The sequence below is a fragment of the Diadema antillarum genome, unplaced genomic scaffold (assembly GCF_040938485.1).
Source record: "Diadema antillarum isolate AM-2024a unplaced genomic scaffold, OU_Dant_1.0 scf00000129, whole genome shotgun sequence".
Classification (NCBI taxonomy): Eukaryota; Metazoa; Echinodermata; class Echinoidea; order Diadematoida; family Diadematidae; genus Diadema; species Diadema antillarum.
This window is the reverse complement of record NW_027271018.1, coordinates 285535-308511: the sequence shown is the minus strand read 5'-3', so window position 1 is coordinate 308511 and position 22977 is coordinate 285535. Positions and strand designations below refer to the sequence as shown.

Below are 22977 nucleotides of genomic sequence, written 5' to 3'. Positions count from 1 at the left end.
AAGGTATATACGTAATTATGTCAAATCACATGTTGCCGATCGTAGTCCGGAATGTTTTCCAAATCAGTTTTTCTCCACCCTATAGAGACGTTTGCCATTTGAAAAGTTTGACCTCAAAAACATGATAGAGAAATCGAAGCTGAGCTTGACCCGACACGTATGATTACTTCCGCCAAGGTCACTGCCTGTGAGATATAAGTGGACTTGAGTAGTCTGGGCGTTATGGAGATTGGTGTGTTTCATTGACAGGTTATGGAGTTTGTGACGCAGCGATTGTAGCGAATTCTGTTTCTGCGTGTGGTCAGCGAGAAACTCATAACTATAGATTCGAGAATTTGTAAAGACTGACAAATTAGGTGATCCGATGTATAAATAATTTCTGAGATTCTCATTGAAGAAAAGGGAATCAAACCTTTCATGCCTACAGATTTAAAATAGAAAGGGCATATTATGTTAACAAAGAGACAAAATGAACCTCATTTTGATATACAAGATGGCATCTTAGGAAAAAGCCATAATCTTATGAAATGATCGTCTTGACAAGGTACATATCTGTGCAAATATGGTGTAATATCGCATGTATTTACCAAAATACAAGACGAAATTTGTTTGATCCGTAGCTCTCCTTTAGACAGCCGAGATGGCACCTGATCAAAAAAGTTATTTCACGAAGCGATCTTATGCCATTGGCCAAATGGTTGTAACAGTTTCAAATAGAGCCATAATGCTGAACGCACTATGACAGAAACGCGTGTCAGAAACGTAATGATGAATGTAAACTCCATTCAAAGTCTGAAACTTCTCTTGAAGCCACTCTGCGTGCATCACTTCTGCTCGGGAAGCCTTGGAATGGGGCGTCATGTTTGACTTTCCCATGTTTAGATGTGTACACTCCGCTGCAAGTGTTTGCCAGTGTCCCTCGTTCACAGTCACAGAGGCGATGTGTTTGTATACTAACTGTCATCTACTATCATATTGTGAGTTCTTCTTAGTGTTTGATTTTATGGTGAATTTGTAATACTGCAGTAATGATGACGTGTACGCACCGTGCATGATCCGAATAATGGAGCCTGATTATACCAGTCCGGGCTCTTATCCAGTACACTAATGTATCATTTTGTATGTTATTATATTTTATATATGTATGTATGTATGTATGTACGTACATATATATATATATATATATATATATATATATATATATATATATATATATATATATAATACATGACCTATTCATCAATATACAGGTAGTGTATATGCAAACATTTTACAAAGATTGTGGCGTCTGATGTGAGTCCTAGCGGCAACTTTGAAAACTTAATTTCATTCTTTTGCGCATCTGTTGTGAGAAGAATTTCGTCAACAAGTGCAAAATGCACTGAATGCGCATGACAGAGTGAGTCAAATATTCCTCAAAACATATGCTTGTGGCTAATTGAAAACATTGCACGTGGCAGCGTGAAGTACTGAATTTTGATGCCATGGTCAGAGTGTGGCACAACAGAGCGAAACAGAAATGTATTCAGTGTAAACTTACAGCTTCTGTCCCCTTTGGACAGACCCTGTCATTGAACCTGATAAAGATTTAAGTGTAAACTATGATAGCCCTGTTTTGATCTTTGCCCGGGACTTAACAACTTCTCATTCGCCTTGTGTATTGTGAAGTTCCCAAATTCACGCTTTTGTATATGCAGTTGACTAACACGTATACCATTTGCATGTGTATCGGAGATATCATTTATGATTTGAAGAATTAACGTTTGACGGAGTGTTCCAGAAAGAAACGAAGACGTTGTAATTACATTTAATCATGCCAAATTACAAGCTGGTGTACTTCAATGCCCGAGGAAGGGCCGAGCCGGCAAGAATTTTGTTTTATTTGAAGGGTCAAGATTTCGTGGACGACAGATTCAGCTACGAGGACTGGCCAAAGTTGAAGGAGAATAAGAAAGGTAAGGCGATGCTTCGAAAAAACAGATACATTTTTTGTCTCTTTATGTGGGTAGACAACCCTACACAACCCACGTTGACGATAGGTCAAGGGATCGATAGTGTCCTCAGGTGTGTAGGGTTCAACCAGGGAGGTGTCTCACCTCCCTGGTTCAACGAACATTATGTCTGTTCAACATGAATGGCGATGTTTGTACTTTTAAAATCGTGATTGCCATTCTGTTTGATGTGCAAATTTCACCATAAACCAGCAGTAATTGTATTCACGAATGTGTGCGAATGTGTATGATGTGTGCGTGGGTGCGTGCGTGTGTGTGTGTGTGTGTGTGTGTGTGTGTGTGTGTGTATTCGTGGCAGCGCAGGAGCTACCTGTATGCAGAGTAAACATAACGGCCGGTATGGATGGTGATCACGTGACTATATGTTCATTTGCTACCATATTATTGACAAAAAAAAAACCGCTTTGAATAGGAGTGTCAGTCATCATCAATCACCCTGTCATGATCGCTATCAATGGGCAAACTTTGTAGCCAATTTTCTGTCTGACCATGGACCCGACCACGGTCTGAGGTAGCAACCAAGAAAACAAAAACAAGAGTCCTCGCGAATGGCAAATCCCTGATAATTTTTTTCTTTTTATTCTCACTTCAATCTTGTCAATTTAATTTATTTGATTTTTTTTTGTTACTCCATATAATTATATCAAAATGAGAAAAGTATTTGTTACTATTTTACATGATGAAGATAATAATCATCACATATTATGTGAAATGTCAATGATTTACGTAAGATGTAATATTCATGTCATTAGTATGTATTAGTAACAGTGAGAAAAAACATGCAATGACTAAGAGGGAAAGCATTAGAGGGAAAGCATTATTTCGGCCAAAATTTCGGCCAAAATTGAAAATTATTCTAACTGTGATGGGCATCGGATGAAAGAAAATTCATTTATAGCGGAAGAAAAACAAGAGGAAACAACCATAGGCCCTAATCCCGAAAGCTAAAGTGTTTTGTTTTTATGAGTAGGAGTTCGCTATTATTGCTAAGACTATACTTCACTACTATCGATGACTGAGAAATATGAAGATGAAATAAAATCTCCTTCACGAGAGCAAACTTTGAAAGGTTTTTCACAGAGCTACACATCGATGCTTTTCCAATATCCTGTGTAACATGACTCAGATGACTCAGCCATGATGATAAAGTGCGCTTAAAGGGAATGCCCATCCTGATGATTGTTATGTTGCTTTGTACGAAAACAGTAAAATCAGAGATTTATAGATCAATGCAAATTTGGGGTTTGAAATCAGACACACAGATGCACAAAAAGTTATGATCTCATTAAGTTCGGAGAGTAAGATTAATTGGCTGCTGTGTGAGGCAGATGTTGAGCAGCTGTAGCTCTCTTTTTTTGTTTTGTAAACAAAATTTCACTGATTTTTATTTGTCTCGGTCATTTTTTTTTTGCACTAACAGAGCTCATCAGCTGAGAATGACATGCAAAAAATATTACTCTTAATAGTACCAATTCAAATCAAATGTATTGTCATTTTCTCGACAAAATATACTTTTCACTTTCTTATATTATAACAGAGAATAAGATAAATACGGCAGTGTGAGTATATAACAGATCATACAACAACAGCGAAACCTCATAGTGATTATACATTGTAATGAATATTGATGTGATCAAACTGAAGTAAACAATATGCAATATATGCGAAAAATGTAGGGACCTACTAATAAGACAATGCTGGCAGAATGTGGGCCCCTATAATGGGGAAAATCAGTAGAAAAAAAAATAAGTTGAAACGAAGGAAAATAAAGACAGGTTCGACAAAACAAACAAATAAACAAACAGACAGATTTGGAAGCCCATCAAAAAGGTAGCGAAGCAAACACAAAGAACAACATGAAACGGTACCGAAGTAAAAAAAAACACAAAAAAAACACGACTACGAAAGAAGAAAGACTGACATGACAAAACAAAATAAGATCAAAACAATCAACAAATCTGTACAGATCTGAACAGATCCGACGAAAAAAAATCTCCTTGTGAGAGTCTTCTGTTTTTTATACATAGAAACATAATTTCAGGATGGAACTCCCTTTAAGAATGCAGGTGTCTTCATCCAGTTACAAAATCCTCTATAATCGATTCCAGAGTTCCCCATGGGAAAGGGACCCATCCTCCACATCGATACGGCAGTCATTCCCCAAAGCCGAGCGATCTGGAGATATCTGGGGAAGAAATTCGGTAAGCTTCCAGGATTATAGCACTCTTCAAGAGCGGAAATACTTCGAAAAGATATGGATTATGTGCAGTCTGCATGGGAGATGTGTTCGATGTGTTCCACGTCATTCATTCATTCTGTAGGGGGTAATATCTGCCAAGAAGATGGATATTGCTTCACCAAATTTGTTAGCAATATTGTACAAAAACTTACAATTATCATCAGTTTGCACTACAAATCTCTTGGGTAAAATGTCGTAAATTAAAAGGAAAATGATGTGAATGGTTTTGGGAATAATGTTGAGCACAAGATTTGAAAGGGTTGGCCCAAATATACTTGCCTGATGACGGCCTGTGAAACAATTCATAAATTTACTGCTCATACTTGGTGGAAATCATACTCAAGGACACGTTTGAAAGTTAAAAATGTTAATAGTAATAAATGACATTTGTCGTCACGTGAATATTATGAGATAAAACTTTGATTTTGTTTTTCTTGTTACACAAGTACTCGAAGATGTTTTCGGTTTGTTATTCACAGGATATTTTGGCAGAACGGAAATGGAGGAGGCCAAGAACGACGTCATCATTGAGACCGTGACCGACATCGAATTGAAAATGATGCCACATTACCTTGCAACTGATGACGCGAAACGAGTAAGCCTACTCTTCAAATCTACAGCACGCCATATATATGCAACCTTTACACACACTTGAATTAAATTATGTTAGTACGTAGTTTTTTGTGTTATTTGTTTTGTTGGTGGTGTTGGCGGTTATTCTGATGCCTTGCTCCACATTTTGTGACCTTCTGTACGAAAATGTTCTTGGTATAAATGCAATGATCGAAAGTACACCAAACACTTCTATAATAATAAAGTCCGATGTGTATGTGAGAGTTGATTGTAACATTTATTTTCTATCGATGTGTTGCCTTGTGCGAATTGCCTTGGTTTGTACCTTTGATGGCTAGTCTTTCTTCAAGAATCAAAATGACAGCGAGTTGAAAATTCCGTTTCCATTTTTCCACATTGAACTCAAGAATTTGTATACCAAACTTATTAATGTATTTCAAATTTCTTTTCATGTAGGCCGAACTGATTCAAGCATTCAAGGACACCACTTCAAAACCATTCTATCATTATTTGAGCGACGAAGTCAAGGCAAATGGTGGCAAGTACTTCGTTGGCAATGAGGTAGGCTACTTTTTTATCCATTCTACATCGGACTAAGCTCGCACGTGGTATCGACGAAAGATTTTTTTTCATGTCACTACCATAATTGGATCTTTGGCATCATTTTTTATCTTTTACACTGTGTTCAGGTTTTTACAGCACTTTCTGAAATGCCTCTGTATTAAGAAAAAACAACATTCTTTTAGAAGGGCTATAAATCATTATCATTGATTTTGGTTCTGAAATGGCTCCGTTTAAAGAGAATGTGTGAAATTAATGAACGAACAAATAGATGAATCATTAGATTTATTGATAAGTCAATAATGATTACCGAGTTGATTGCCTGTACCCGAGTATAATAATTTATTATACAATGATGATAATGTTCGAGGGTGGCAACAGCTGCAGATAATGAGTTTGCTGCTGTATAGCTGCATGTGGGTTCGGAGAGAGGTTACTACTAATGTGAGCAAAATTACATCTAGGTCTTTATACTTAGCATAATAGTCATGATATCAATTACACCTGCATGAACCTAAAGAATTATCTTGAGCAAGTTGCGCGAGTATTGTTGGATTGACATTATTTTTGTTCCAATTCCATACACTTATAAATAATTATAATTGAAACCACTGCAACATATTGCAGTCTTTGGCTTCTTTTCCTCTTCATTATAGATTTCTCTGGCGGACATCGTCGTCTTCAACCACCTGGATATCATGACTGACAGCACGTACAAGATAGAGGGCGTCCTGGATCAGTATCCCAATTTAGTAGCCTTTTATGAGGCTTTTCGGGAAGATCCTAGGATCAAATCGTACATTGAAAAACGACCCACCACGCCTGCATAGAAGAAATTTAGTGGGACAATCGCCAAATGCAAGATACAGTACGCTGTTGAATCAGTTTGCAAAGCACTGAATTAAAGACATCCACAACAGTTGTACTGTGAGTCTGTAAGTGAGCGATACGTGAAAATGAAATGAGAATTATTACACATCCCGCTGTGATTTTGCCATACAGGTAGAATAGTCAGGGGTAAATGGAGAGATTTCTTGAGTCGTTCAGTTGTCATCGCCAAACCACCAGGCTGCAGCCGGGATCTACAATAGAACTACATTGTATATAACAAGCAAACGTCATTCTTGTACCAACATGCATTCAATGACGATTTTGTGACAAAATGATAGGGCATGGTGGTACTACGAGGGTTTCTATACGGCTGGCCAATACTTATAAAGTACAAAGCCAATTATGTGAAAAGTATAGAGCGAAATGTTATCACGTCGCTGGGTCGACAAGACCTTGTATCTCAAATTTTGGTGAAAATTACTTTTTTTATGATGAATGGTCAGGTAATCAAGTAAGTGATGTCCTGTCAAAATGCTAACTGTCTTCCCCCAAATACTCTCCTGAGCATTTGACATATTTGAGATACGAGGTCTTGTAGCCCCAGCGACGTTGGTGAGGGACTTTTCTGAATTGGACTTAAGATAAGAAAATTGTGGAACTGAATGTCTTACATGTATGGTGATGTTGGTTTTAACTACATAGTACTTCATATAAATCGACCACGTAAAGGTCGATACAAATAATGTGCTAACTCGAAGAAAAATTCTATATACCCCAGATAATTATAAACATTAAATTGTTAATAATACTTTGTTAGTCGCAATTAACGCAAATAGAAAAATAAAATACCCTGTCCCATTTGATTCAACTTAATATGTGTAGTGATGACTAAAATCAATTCAGTTTAGTTAAGTTCAATTCATTTAGCTGTATACTTTATTTTCATCCAACAAGAGTTGTTACATAAAACGAAAGCGACATTTTACAATTCAAATTGTTTAACAATATAAATGTAAGAAGTAAAAGCAGTGGCGTATCTAGGGGGGGGGGGGCAAGGGGGGCACGTGCCCCGGGCGCCACTCCTTGGGGGCGCAAAAAACGAAAAAAAAAAGCGAAGAAAAGAAGAAAAAAACGAAGAAGAAGAAGAAGAAAAGAAAAAAGAAGAAGAAGAAGAAGAAGAAGAAGAAAAAAAACTCGCCCGGAAAGGGGGGGGGGGCAGAAAACCAAATCAAACAAGATAAAAACAAAACATGATGATGACACGGACAAAATGACAATGTTTATTGTGAATTCCATGTTCCGTAAGCTGAAATACAAAAATTTTCGGCGCGCTCGCTGCGCTCGCTCGCCAAATATATATAAAAAAGAAGGTAAGAACAAAACTTGATGATGACGTGGACAAAATGACAATGTCTATTGTGTTCACACATGTCATTTAATATTTAGCAGGCAAAATGTTTCACTGAGCAGCGGCTGCAATTTCTTTCGTTCTGAAGCGATCGCCAATTGGATCAAAAGGCGCCAACGGTTTCGAACATGGGGGGGGGGGGCGCAAGAAAACCCCAAATCAAACAAGATAAGAACAAAACGCAATGATGACGCGGAAATATACAAATTTCGGCTCACTCGCTCGTACTAATTTAGAGTATTTTTTTCAAGTCCTCAGTTTGGTGGCATAAATCGTTATCTATAAGGCCGTCACTATATCTTGATTAGAATTGTAAGATTTGATAAGCAAAAAATGACAAGAGTTCCATGTTTAGTAAGCTGAAATATAAACATTTTCGGCTCGCTCGCTCGCTGCGCTCACTCAAATCTATCAAAAAAAGGAAGAAAAAGATAAGAACAAAACGTGACGACGCGGACAAAATGACAATGTCTATTGTGTTCACACATGTCATTTAATATTTAGCAGGCAAATGTTTCACTGAGCAGCGACTGCAATTTCTTTCGTTCTGAAGGCGATCGCCGATTGGATCAAAAGAGGACGCCAACGGTTTCGAACATACGGGGGGGGGGGCGCAAAAAAAATAAAAAAGATAAGAACAAAACGTTATGATGACGCGGAAATATACAAATTTCGGCTTCAGTTTGTAAATCGTTATCTATAAGGTCGTCACTATATCTTGGATTAGAATTGTAAGATTTAATAAGCAAAAAATGACAAAAATTCCATGTTTTGTAAGCTGAAATACAAAAATTTTCGGCTCGCTCGCTCCGCTCGCTCGCCAAAATTTATATATATCATTATAAAAAAAGAGAGATAAGAACAAAACGTGATGATGACGCAGAAATATACAAATTTCGGCTCACTCGCGCGCACTAATTTAGAGTATTTTTTTAAAGTCCTCAGTTTGTTGGTATAAATTGTTATCTATAAGGCCGTCACTATATCTTGATTAGAATTGTAAGATTTAATAAGCAAAAAATGACAAGAATTCCATGTTTTGTAAGCTGAAATACAAAAATTTTCGGCTCGCTCGCTGCGCTCGCTCGCCAAAATTTATATATATATTATATAAAAAAGAGAGATAAAAACAAAACGTGATGATGACGCAGAAATATACAAATTTCGGCTCACTCGCGCGCACTAATTTAGAGTATTTTTTTAAGTCCTTAGTTTGTTGGTATAAATCGTTATCTATAAGGCCGTCACTATATCTTGATTAGAAATGTAAGATTTGATAAGCAAAAAATGGCAAGAATTCCATGTTTTGTAAGCTGAAATACAAAAATTTTCGGCTCGCTCGCTGCGCTCGCTCGCCAAAATTTATCAAAATTCACTACATTTAAATCACCCTCAAAAGACCCATTTTAAGTGCTTGAAAAAAGCATATAGACTTTGTTTAAAGTCCCTACCGGGATGGGGTTGGGGTTGAACACTTTTTCAGAAATTAGGGGCGCAATTTTCGCGATTGCCCCGGGCGCCGTTTCCCCTAGATACGCCACTGTATATGTATATATATATATATATATATATATATATATATATATATATATATACATGCGAATGATTACGTGAAACACAATGTCATTGCAGCAGTGCAAAAAGAACTTGTAACGATAGCCGTTGAAAGGAGCGTTATACTGAAGAGGGGAGCTTGTAGAACGTGGATCACTCGAAAAACAATACATTGTCCATATCATATCTGTTTCGTGAACATTATTGTGTGAATCATGGCCAGTGCATCCCTGCATTCAACATGATTATTTGAATTTCGAAAATGCAATATGTAGTATAGTTATGACTTCAATCATGCCAAAAACTTATCAATTTAAGACTGTTTCATAATATATATGACGCAGAATGCAAGCAGTGATTATAATTATGCTTTTAATTTCATATTGTTTTTCTCTGTAAAGTTTCCATTTTGAAAATGTTGAAGAAAATGGAGACAATCGAGGACTGACTAAGAGAAAGAATATGAGAGATTATTTCTTGAAACTGTTTTGTGTGAACAACGGTAAACGAAAATATAAAACGTTCTGTCAGCAGGTGCGGTACACAACAGTGTCATACGAACATCATTTACTATACAAGATCTTCATTATACCTATCAAATTGACAAGGTTGAATCTAAATCTGTTGCATAGCTAGAGGCCCTATTTAACGTTACAATACCACACTTTGCAGATAATAAAAATGTGGCTCAAAAATATATAATAGTCATAATGCATTTCAGTGATTGGACACCCGGGTGGAATATGATTTACATCGACATCAACAGGTGGGGGATCAGAAGGTGATTGCGGCAATGAAATAAAGCTACATCTTGGATTATAACAAAGCAAAGGCTTGCATACAGTACTATGCATGGCAAAAACCGCTGAGTCATATGGATGTACATAGGTGTATTTTGCCATACACTCGTACTCGATAAATGGTATGATGGCAGAGATATGGCAAATAACGAGTTCAGGGCAAATTAACAGACACCTTGTATACGGGGCAGCTACAGTTTAACGGTGAAGGTCAAGATCGGTCGAGACTATTCTGAAAATGGGTGATCACCCCAGAGAGGGACGGAACGAGAAGAATATTTGCCTGCAATCAAACTCCTTCCAACACTAGACTCCCCCTTCAGATAAACTCGCCTTATTATTATGAAGGATGGATGTTGAAATATACATTTCTCCTGGCATTAACAGGTGACCTCTGGCAATTATCGACTTCACCACTGCCTGAACAATTGGGTCGCGACTATACAATGGATGGCATGCTAAAGACAGGTGGTTCAGAGGCATTGTCCCGTATTCAATCTCTCATTAACGTAGGCAAGTTATTCGTGTACAATGTCAATAACATTTTGATGTATAGTGGTGCCGAGAGTGTTTGATAAAGGAGAAGTCCTACTCGATCGATATGGTATGCTCATGGTATTACGTGCGCTTTTCATTGTCAATTCGGGATTTGACATCGAGTCCTGCTGGTCACAATAATGAGCAGGGCCCTGTTTCATAAAGCTGTTCGTAAAGTTACGAACAGCTTACGAGCGACTGGTGATCAGTTCTGATGTGCTATACTTACCAGAATTTCCATAATTCAGCATAAGAATTGATTACCAGTCGCTCGTAAGTCGTTCGTAACTTTACAAACAGCTTTATGAAACACCCCCAGTTTTGATTATCTTTTCTTTTCTATCCCAATATGCAGGCATATACATGTACATTATAGGACACGGTGAATCAGACTGTCCATTGATCAATGGTCTGCAAAGCAACTTCTGTTAAAATCGACAGACCTATCAATGAAATAATCAGGCTCGTGTTGGTATTTTTGAACTGGAAGAGGTTGGTGGAACATTGCATAATTCTACATGAGTGCTAATTGGGTTTACAACACAATGAGGACATATTTTATATTATCTAATGTATATTGTAGTATGTAATAATGTATAGTATTCATAATATATGATTGTAATTCAATTCAATTCACGGATTATGATACCACTGATACACAGAAAAAACTGTCGTTTTGGAATCAATATACAGTGTAGTAACAACTTAGCACTAATATCGATCATCTTTTTTGACCATTCTGTGCCATCACTTTGGGTATTTTTCTTTTTCAACTTTCAATTCACCTCAAATCAAATTTTGAATGCAGTTTCCAATTATACACTGACACTGTGTTTGGGTATATTTCATTATGGCACGTTTGCATACACAAAAAACAACAACAAACAAACAACAACACAACAAAAATAATATTGTCAGAGCGATTTACGTTCTATATATAAAGAGTGAGAGATATTCGTGGAGTGAGGGAGCGAGAGAGGGACGTAGTTAGAATGGCAGTCACGTACAAAACAAAACAAAGAGGAGACGGCGTGGGGTGGGGTGTTGAGTCGGGAAGGAAGGCGTAAGGGGGCGGGTCTGCGGTGCATGAGCAACCCCGGACACGCCCACATCCCGTTCGTCGAGGGTATGAAAATGTTTGGTGCTAGTTCGTAGTATATCCATCGTTAGGGGAAAAAAGATGCTGACTAAAGAGTCGACTGTTTCCTTGTGTTATTGAGTATCCTCTTACTGACAGGATCTATGAAATCAATATTGTTCTATTTCATGAGTAATTCCAATCTGCAGAAAACAGACGAAACACAAGAGAAACTGGGGGGGGGGGCGGGGGCACAGTGCTGGAGGGATTCGATGAATTGTCTGATTTTCTTCAAACTTCCCGATGTTTTCTCTTAGAAGCTATAGATTTACACGCAGCTAGTCACTCAATCCACATAGCTATTTAAGTATATGAGTCCCCTTTATCGACGGTGCACAGCAATTTTATCAATGCATTGAATGTATTAATATTTGTATGTACTACAGTAATACATGTATACTAGTAGCTGGTGATATTGATACAGTATTACACTCAGCACGTATGAGTATACTGAGATAGATCTCTGTACATCCAGGGCTTTCAAGTGTATCGGTGTTCGTGGTGAAGTTCGGCTTGCATCCATTGCCACGGGCTGCATGCTCACTGCACTTCATTGGTGAACGTCGCTCCCGTTCAGTCGTCACAACAGCTGCCTGTCTCGCGTCGTCTGCGTTCATCAGGTCTATACACTACCATCACCATGCCGCGCTTCACCGTAAAATATTTCGATGCCCGTGGTCGGGCAGAACCCACGCGGATGCTCCTCACCCTCGCCAAAGTCGACTTCGCCGACGATAGGTTCACCCAGGAAGAATGGGCCAAGATCAAAGATGACAAGAAACGTGAGTTGTAACACCATACTATCGATCGTCCTACATCACTTCAACGCATTATAGTCTACAAACTAGACACATGAATATCCGCAGAAGTCGATGATGTCAAGTCTTGGCTCATCTTGGACACATGCATCTCATTCTATCATTGTTCTAACTTCAACTTGTCTTGTCTCGTATTTTAACCAGTCAAAATATTTTCAATCTGATCGGACAAGCTTCAATATTTCAAGCGAATATAATACGTATCGATTTCTTCTAGACACTTTGGGCGGTTTGTGGATGTAGAATAATGAACATGATTCAGCACTTTCGCGTACAGGTGATCGAAGGAAACTGTTAGAATGGAACTACAGAGATGAGCAAATTTATGTACTTTCTTGGTTATATATTATTTGCTGCATCGCAGAAATACCCGGTGAAGAAAGCGAATTTCCGAGTTGGTTCTCTATATGACGCGGAGATCAGGTTTTTTTTTTTTTTTTTTTTTTTGTTTGTTTGTTTTATTTTGTTTTTGTTCAGTGGTGTATGACTAATATACCATTAGGATATCTGTGATGATTGTAATACGCGAATTATAGGCCTAATTGTAATGTGTCTGATCTATATGATTTTGAATATATTAAGCGTGAAATTACGCTATTCATGCCTCATTATTTTGTTGATTGATTGAGGCCAATTTAGACCGTTTATTCTGGAAAACAGTAAAACACACATACAAAAGGAAAATATCTATTTAAATAGCAACGAGAGCCAGGCGGCCCTTAAAGCATCTTGTGCTAATATTATATCCCTCCTATACCCATGCCGTATGATTGATTGAGGACAATTTAGACCACTTACTGTATTCGGCAAAATAAACACACACAAAAAAAAAACACACACACAATAGTGGCGATTTCAATGAGAGCTAGGCAGCATCGCATCTTATGCTTGTATTAGGATGCCTACACATATTATGAAAATATATAGCAACATAATAAATTATTTATTCAATACAATGTTAATAAAAATCAGTGAAACGGAAATGAGAGTGGTATATGAAAGTATTATAACATAATCAGATATATTGATATGAGTACTAGTACTTTATAATAGTCATGGGATAATAATTAGGCCGCTGCAAAACTGTGCAGCTTTATCAACTTAAATCAGAACCAATATAATAGAGTAAGTCGTATTATCGCTCGCTTGACACTATAGTTAACAATCTATAACCATAAAAACTTAAAGACCATTTATCTTACATTCGTCTCTGTGACTCGAGAATCAGATTTTTCAAAATAATATATGTCTTTCTGCTTATGCAAATATTCAGGTGAAACATTGTTGGCTCTAAAATGAATTCTCATTGTACGACATTATCATAGAATCGCATTACGATTTAGCATGTGCGCAGTAATTAAACATGTTCCTGACCGCATTGATCTTTGTTATAGTCGTTCTCTGATTGATTAGAATATTGGCATCACGGAAACTGGATGAAAACTATAGGCCTATAGCTTAAACTCGACGGGAATAACATTCAGCATGAGAGGGCCCTTATCGTCGCTTATCGTGACATTCGTTTTATAGTGACTTAACGCAAGGGGACACAAATTATCACTGCCCTTTATACCAAACGGAGACGGGTTCATTAAACCGGTAATGATATGACATCAATAATGCTCAAAGTACATAATACATGTACACACTCTGTCTTTACACGCTCTGGCCATACACACGCTGTCTGATACTGCGTCTATACACACTCTGTCTCGGCTATCGAGACACACACAAAGGCCTTTATTGCGAACAAGCCATGGAGCATATTATTTGGTAAATCGTATACCCGGTATTCTCATGGTCGGACATCCGGGTATTTTGCGTGTCACGGGGTCATGGATAGCGTTGGAGTGAAAACAAACCACTCGCGTGAGCCTGGAGTGAACGCTGTACGTGTTTTCTGCCGCGCCCGCCCGGGGCGCCCCGCGAGCATAGCGCTAAGGCAAGCTGGTACTGTAGCTGTGCGGGCGGCAGGATTAGGCCCTAGGCCTACTCTAAATTAGGCCCTACCCTAAGTACTACAGTACTAACGTTAGACCTACCTGAAGTTTCTATGAGGTACTAAGTAAGCGTAGATATCGGGGTAGGGCCTACTCAAAGAGGTTCTACTGCACATCTGGCCATTTTGTCGGGTCGTTGATCCAGAGTCCTGCCGCGATTTCATACGGGCACAGGTCCAGTCCGGCCGCCTTAAACTTGGCAAAATACCGGGACCGATCGATCGACAGGATCCAGATTTTGAGAATATTGCTGGCAAGACATGATGCATGTATCTCATGAATGATGGCACAAATGACAAAATGAATAATGAAAAACAGTCCCCATGTCTGAGCTGCGTAGAGTTGCACATAAATTATACGCGTCGCACATGCACAGCATGCAGTATGCGCATTTATAGGTATGCAGGCTTAGCGCTTGCAAGCTGTTTGTTTTCACTCCAGTCGACCGGAAGTGACGTGTAGCCGACCGCAAGAATAATCCGCATCTATTATGATTAATGTTGACAAGAATATTAGGATAGCACAAATTTTAACGTTCTTGTCAAATAGACTGTGTTAAAGAAAACCTCTTCTGTGCATTCTTTTATCGATATTATACTCATTGCAATGCTGTTGTTAATGTTTATCTTTTTCTTGTTTATTTGTGTATTTGTTTTTGACAAACTCCTCGGCATTACTTGACAATGTTTTTGGTTCCCTGTCACACTCATGTACGCAGTTTTTCCACTGGGCCAGGCCCCCGTGCTCATCGTTGACGGGAAAACCATTCCGCACAGCAGGGCGATGGCGAGATTTGTCGCATTGGAATATGGTGAGCATTAAACTATGTAGGCCTATATATATTCAACTTTTGTTTTGAATTTCAGTCAAATTTCAATTTATTTTTGTTTTTGTTTTCAAGAATGCAATGTTCAAACAAAAATAAAGCAATAGCTCAGAGAGAGAAAGAAATCTTATAAAATCTGAATTCTGTGCTTCTTGTCATTTCACTCGTTTGTAACATGGATTACTTAGGTATATAATGAAGACCATGTCAGTGACCGTAACAATGTATAATAACGATAATAACGGTAAACAGTTTGTTTTTGACAAGTATGTTCGCCAAAGCTGAAGAACAAGACATAATTGCCTCTCAGAAAGTATATAAACAATATCATCATCTTGTGTTTCTTTTATCATCTATCAATCACCGAAAAAGGACAGGAAATCATAACATAGTGTTTGCTAAATAAAAACAACAAACAAACGGTGAAGTTCACTTGTATTTGAATGATGCCTATAATGCACTAATGGTGATTTAATGGATGTTTTCGACAGACCTGTGTGGGAAAACCAACGCGGAGAAAGCGCATGTCGACGTCGTTTTGGAGACTGGATCGGAAATCGAACAGAAATTGAGACCGATTTTCACCGAGCAAGACCCAGAGAAGAAGGTAAGAGTAGCTGGCGACTTCGTGTTCGAAGCAAACTGCATGCCGGCTAAGTATATAGATTACATTCAGTTTTGTTTACTCGCTAGTAGTATTCTTTTCTTTTTGATCCGTATAGTAAGAGTGATATTTTGCGCCAATATATCCAAGTAACATATCCACATTATGTTTACACGGATATATAAAACTCACGGCTGGAAAATATTTTTTTTGCCACCCCCCCCCCCCCCCCCATACATAAAAGGAAGAGAAAAGAAAAGGAAAACGTAAGAAAATAACATCATTCAATGACAAATTACAATATAATACAATAATTTCTGCACAGCGCCTATACCTAAGAGTTATTTCATATTACGACGATATCGAGGGGTAAATAAATTGGTTTAATTCTACGCCCACTTCCAAGGTATGTTATCCAAGGTCTTACGTAATAAATCAGGATCCTTATGTGAAACTTGACAGGTATGGTGCAAGGAGTTCCAACGTTCATTCACAGGCTCACGCAAATATAATTCATATGCATTGCTTGGAACACTCGTCACCAGGAGATCTCGTTTGGTACATAGTGTAACGTGTTACGGCTGAACGCGAAAGAGAATTCTATCCAAGCGCAAACAAGGGGGATATTGACCCATAATATTGACTTTGTCTTGATATAACTGACTGTAGGTTGAAGCGGTGAAGGCCTTCAAGGAAGGAATTGTGCGTCAGATGAAGTACTTCGTTGAACTCCTCAAGGAAAACGGAGGAAAGTACTTCGTTGGCAAAGGGGTAAGTATACTTTTATCTTGATGCGATCGCGACGTGTATAATGACAAAATCTTCGTCACGCTGAATGTGCACACTTGAGCGTGGAGAACTGACTGAAAAATCTCGAGGAATTATGAGATTAGTCGTCACTTTGGAATACATATTAATCAAGTGTGTATATCATGATTATAATGTTTTCAGTGATACTGCACTCATGATATAAAAAGAAACACTTTCATTTTTCTTTGTTTTTCAACAGCTTTAATCTCAAATAACTGACGACAAAAATGATTAACTATTCATATAATTTTTTCTTCCTCTCCTTACACACATAATTATGTGTCAACATGGTCAAGCGGTGTGATAGATCAAGTCGAGAAACTACTCGATCTTCTCTTTTCTTCTTCTTTTCCTTCTTTACTCCTCGTTCGACACTGATTCTTGTGATTACTAATAGGTCATGACACATAGGACTGTTGTTCCTGTCTCACTATTTAGACAGAAAAAGAGCAAAATATACCTGCATACGCACGCACACACATGTAAACAAAGTCCTCAAAATATGATGCGATAAAAGTGGACTTCTAACAACAAAATACGATCTATAGTAAACAAATTAACAAAGCTGCTAAAATTGGAATAAATCTGAACTCGTTATCGTTTTTGTGCCATCTTTTTTTGAAGCGTTTTGAAGAAACGTGTATATCGAACATTTTCTACTCTGACCGAAACACTTTTTTTTTGCAATTATGCCAATCATAACGGGGTCTATATTACACGCTAGAATTCCTGGTTATGATAGTACTTCAGGAGTATTGTATCAAAACCAAAAGAATATGAACAAGAAAGAAAGGAAAACAAACAGGCAAATGAAATCTTACCGAGAAAATAAAGTAGGTCGAATGGAAATTTTGTTGACTTTTTCTCTTTGTGATGCATGTGGACCTTAATCGAGCGCGTTAACCTTTCATTTTCTGTATAGCTTTGAAAAGCGGCAGACACATATTATGAACGATTGCCCTTATGCTCTTTTAATGACATTCCTACCCCCCCCCCGAAAACATTATTTTATCTTCCTCATTGACAGCTGATGTCTATCCCTAGTACCCCTACAACAGTCACACACCAACAAGAATACTGTTACAAAACGGCTTTTAAAAGTGTTGCCAAAATATTGTTCTTTTGTAGCCTACCTTAGCCGACGCGATGACGTTCAACTTCTTGGACATCCTGACGACTAGCAAGTACAAAGTCGACGGGCTGCTCGACCCCTACCCCGAACTGCAGGAATACATGCGCCATTTCCGGGAAGAATCGCCGCTGAAGTCGTACTTTGCGTCTCGTCCCCAGACGGATTCATGAGCATCGACGCACTCATCCCTTTTGCAGCGGGACGCCCTCGTGATTCAATGGGCGTGTGGACCGATGAATTAGTTGCTGCTCTTTCCGGCGTCATCTGAAATTTAGCTTCTTAGCATTGAGCGAAGATGTGATTGAAAATTTACGGAGTGTGATGTAACATCAATTGCTTACTAGCTATATGGTAAATCATTTTCAAAGGGCATGTGTCGGACAAGAGTTGTGTAGAATTATGCCTTATAGTGTCTAGGCGTACTTTATTGCGGATACATCAAAGAGTACAGCACCATATTCATGATATTGCTGTTAGTAATTGTTTTGCAAAAATTGTAATAACAAGTCATCTTATATAATTCTTTCAGTAAGTACAGGGAACATCGCCATGTAAAACTGGATATAAACTCAGTCGGGATCAGGAAAATTTGTACAGGCTACAGTATATCAAGGGGGAACGCAGCAAACAGACGTATTAATCATATCGACAGCACAAGTTGACTAGATCGACGTCAATCAGATCTAGTCCCCTGTTCAATGAAGATTTTGATGAGATTGACCTTGCATCCATTTAAGTTCCAACCCTGAAAAAAGGGACTTTTACCACCCCCCCCCCCGAAAAACGGCGAATGAAAATTCATACATACATCCGTAATTCAATGGATCATAAATAAATAGATGAATAATCAAATAAACAAGTAAATCTATACAAGCAACAAAATGAGCAAATAGATAAACAAATACCTATTGGTTTGAAATAATCTGGTGAATGAAACTGTGTCTCATGCAGTTCGATTTTACGGTGAAACGTTTGAGAACTTCAGTTGCATCATGTAGTATAAAGTATCCTTGGTCCAGATGCAGGCCGTTCATCTGTCCATCATACACTCAGTTTGTGCGTCTGATCAAATTAGATACTCATCTCAACCTCTTTCTAGATTTTCTGTCAGTTCGTTTCGCCATTATTCAAGTTGAGGCTGAGGAAAAAAAATTACAGGCAGTGTTTACCTACTTGAGTTGTAGGGTAACATCAAAGAATAATTGTCAACATGCACTAGTATTTGCTTCATTGACATTGTATCACGGCGACTACACACAAATCTGTATCATGGTCGAGAAAAAGTGAGTTACAGACATCTAGCTACATACTTTAGTTCTATTCTGGCACATGTCTTGTTAATGGTTGGTTCATGGCTCAAGAAATAAGCAAATCATCGTATAAAAAATATGGAATAGATATGAAAGTACGGGCATCATATGATACAATCACTAGTAAAAATATGTGTTGCCGTCTCAGAATTGTCTAAGAATTGCTGCAAAACCTCCACTAGCCACGCATACCATGGTACGCCTTCGTAATTTTAGCACGTGTATTTTTGTAATGGAAACTTGTGAATACAATCTATTGATAAAATCCTTTCGGACAATGCAATATGCAATGTCGTCCATTGAAATGTTGTGCCCTGGTTTGAAACTTTCATTTTTTTGGTAACTTTTAGAGAGCAAAAAAAAAAAAAAAAAGATGTATCCTGCAGAGAATCTAACTTGTATGTATACATGACAACGTGTGTGAAGAATCATGACGTTGTTCAGCTCTGAATGACAAATCCTTTGAATCAAACACACAATAAACATGCAAATATGCAGATTTTCACATATTAGAGATAGATGGATACCTGAATAAAGAACGGCCCAAGTCCAAATTTGGCTAACGTCTTTAAGACCCCATGATGGTAAGCAAGCATAGATAAATATTCTGACAATTTTACATTTCCATTTGTATGCAAAATATTTGTAATAATTCATTTTTTTCCCAAAAGTCTGTTAATGAACTTGGGCATATCTTATATTCAGGTATTCATGTTTATTCACAGACATACAGATCAGATGCACAAACACCAAAAAATATACAACAAAAAACCCAAACAAATATGCATGCCCTCAGTACATTGAGACCTTGTAATTCACTTTGAACTCATATAAACTGCAAAATCAGAGTGGGTATCTAAGGTGTGAAAGGCCTGGCCTGTCAATACTATTTTATTTCAATGATCAAATATCACTTATTAATTACATACATCTGACTGACACAGCTCAATCGGGAGCAGTCATAAAAAAAACCCCAACAACAAATACGTTTTTTTAATGATCATGCTCATCATCAGATGCATAGCACATCAGTCAAACCAGTGACCAACACTAGACTATTCACTGGGGCGTATGACTACATTGTACTTATGCAAGAACACTGTTTAGCAGTGCTATGCAGATTGACTGGACCTGAAATGAGGGAACATGGTCATTTTATTGCTGCCCAAGATCCCTCATTACCATACCTCAAATTTTTTGTGGCAAAATTTGTGTAACATTATTACATCATTAGTATTGCATATAAATATTCTTGATACAACTTGTACTACACCCACAACAGCAGCACTGTTTATACAAATTGATGGATCCTATCACAATAAACAGGATAGGAAATAATCATAAGAACACACAGGAAAGGCAGCCAAGGTTAAATGACAAAACATAATCTCCCATCACGGAGCAGAAGGCTGAAAAAATGAAGGCCTGTACTTTACTCACACCAATCATGATTTCAGCAGTGCTTTATAGAAAACTGAAAAATCTGCCCCCCCCCCCCCAAAAAAAAAAAAAAACACTGTATGTCCAGAGTATCTAGTGGCAATAGTTCCAATGTCTGGATGCACTGTACATACAATCTAGCCCCTGGGAGGGTGAGACAAAGCAAATAAAATGGCACCTAAGTTTACTAAATGTACATGAATGCAGAGTTCTGTACAGAACAGGGATGAAGCAGTGTTAGAAATATAAACACTCAGTCACTGCTCACGAAGGATAGGATTCTGACCCTACGGCAACAACCATTTGGACAGGTTCATGGTCAAAGGAGGAACTTTGGCACCTTTTCCGTGGATGTGAACCTTTGCAATAACATCACAACCATGCACCACTTCTTTTTCAATTCCATTCACTTATTTCAGTTCTGCACATCAATAAAAAAAAAAACAACAGCATTAAGTAGCACACTCTTAAAGGAATGGTAGTTTTTGTTGAGATGGGGGATTCAGATTCAACCTTTTTGGAAGATAATTAGAAACCATTTATGAAGTCATAAAGAGCATATAATTCTTCAAGGAATTCAAAATTTATTCGATGAATATCAGTCTTGAAATGGCCGAGATATCCAAAAACAATGTAGAACAAAGTGGTCCTCATAAAAGGTGGGTCCCATCACTTATTAGGACCTCTTTGTTATTTGACATCTCAGCCATTTCAAAACCAATTTTCATCAAATAAACTTTGAATTCCTTCTAGAATTGCATGCTCTTTCATGTATCATAAGAAGTTTCTCAATATCTCATTAAAAAAGTTAAAAACCTGAAGCCGCATATCAACCAAAACTATACAATCCCTTTAATATGAGAGGTCCAAGACCCTGCACTCACCAGTACTGTGGGCTAAAACATGGAAGAGGTATGACATTCATCTCAAACCAGGGATGTAATACAATATCCTGGCTTACACTTAAGGCTAAGAACTTACTTCCTATCATTATTTGCCTTTTAATCAGTTGATTACTATGCACACAATCTGCCTTGGGTACCTCCTCTAATTTCATTAAAGTGTGTAAAGGTACAACTTGTAACTAAAAAAGCAAACATGCCCAGCACCATAAGAATTTTCTTGTGATCTGTCCTCATTCTAGTAGTCATATTTGAGAAACAAAATATACATGTACAATGTACCTCACATTGTGGAGACAGATCAAAAGATCGAGCACAGCTCCTTCAAATTTAATCAATAATAATAATAATAACAACAATACTACAGTGCTTATATAGCGCATATCACTACCTTAGTGTCTCTATGCACTTTAAGGGAGAGGGATGAAAATGGAAAAAGAAATGTACTGACTCTTGTACAATGTATGTACCGTAGATGCACACCAAAACTCATTCATAATACTTTTTAAACAGAAATGTCTTGAGAACAGTTTTGAACTTTAACACTGTGGAAGCTTCCTTTATATAACATGGAACAGCGTTCCACAGTGTGGGAGCAGCATGAGCAAAAGTTCGCTCACCATAAAACTTGGTTGTGATAACAGGACATTGGAGAAGATTTTTCTGAGCCGATTAGATGAGATTACAAGAGGGGGCGTACTTTACCAAGAACTCACGGAGATATTCTGGTGCCATTGAGTGCAGGCACTGGTAAGTCAGTAACAGTATCTTAAAAACTATGCGTGATTAGATGAGGAGCCAATGCAGCTACTTCAAGATGGGGGTTATGTAAGAATACTTCTTTGTGCGGGTAATCAATCTTACAGCTGCGTTCTGAAATATTTGGAGTTTATGTAGCTGTGAGTCTGAGATATTATATAACAAACTATTAGAGTAGTCTAAATGACATTATAACAAAGACCTGAACAAGCTTTTAGTGGTCCTTGAATCCAAAAACTGACGAACTTTTCCAAGTTTATACAAAACAAAGGATGCCGATTTAGTCTTTGGAAGGCAATCTGTCTGCTGTGAATTCTTGGACTGCTTTATACAATTACGAAATATGAAATAAGAAAGACCTACAGACAAAAACCACAATATACACCAAAACAGCTGATGAATTCCATATTCAAGGAACGCCCTTTAGTCTTTACAGATGGGCTTCCTTAAGACAAGATAAAATTCACACTCAAATACCTCTCCCATACACCTTCCTGCAAAGGGTAAAAATCTATAACACTTTTTGAGGACAATTATTGACTTTCAGGACAATTACTTACTTCTTGTTTGCATTGTTAGTGCATGCATGGCCAGCACAAATTCATTCAGATTTTTTTTTTTTTAAATCTCCCTTATGTGGCAGAAACATGTTGTTCTTCACGTTTGTGACACATCACAGCTCTCTCCCTTTGAACTTTTTTTTTTTTTTTTTTTTTTGGTGGA

General features: G+C 37.8%; 1 protein-coding gene across 1 annotated transcript; it reads left to right on the top strand.

Annotated features, from left to right (window-relative positions):
* The first annotated feature begins 1798 nt into the window (after positions 1-1798).
* LOC139720548 (uncharacterized) lies at positions 1799-18615 on the top strand. The gene is made up of 10 exons (XM_071631900.1): positions 1799-1955; positions 4121-4213; positions 4731-4846; positions 5281-5385; positions 6042-6205; positions 12161-12435; positions 15190-15282; positions 15789-15904; positions 16571-16672; positions 17840-18615. The coding sequence occupies exons 1-10, from the start codon at positions 1814-1816 to the stop codon at positions 18011-18013; spliced, it is 1380 nt and encodes a 459-aa protein (XP_071488001.1). The 5' UTR covers positions 1799-1813; the 3' UTR covers positions 18014-18615.
* Positions 18616-22977: the final 4362 nt, after the last annotated feature.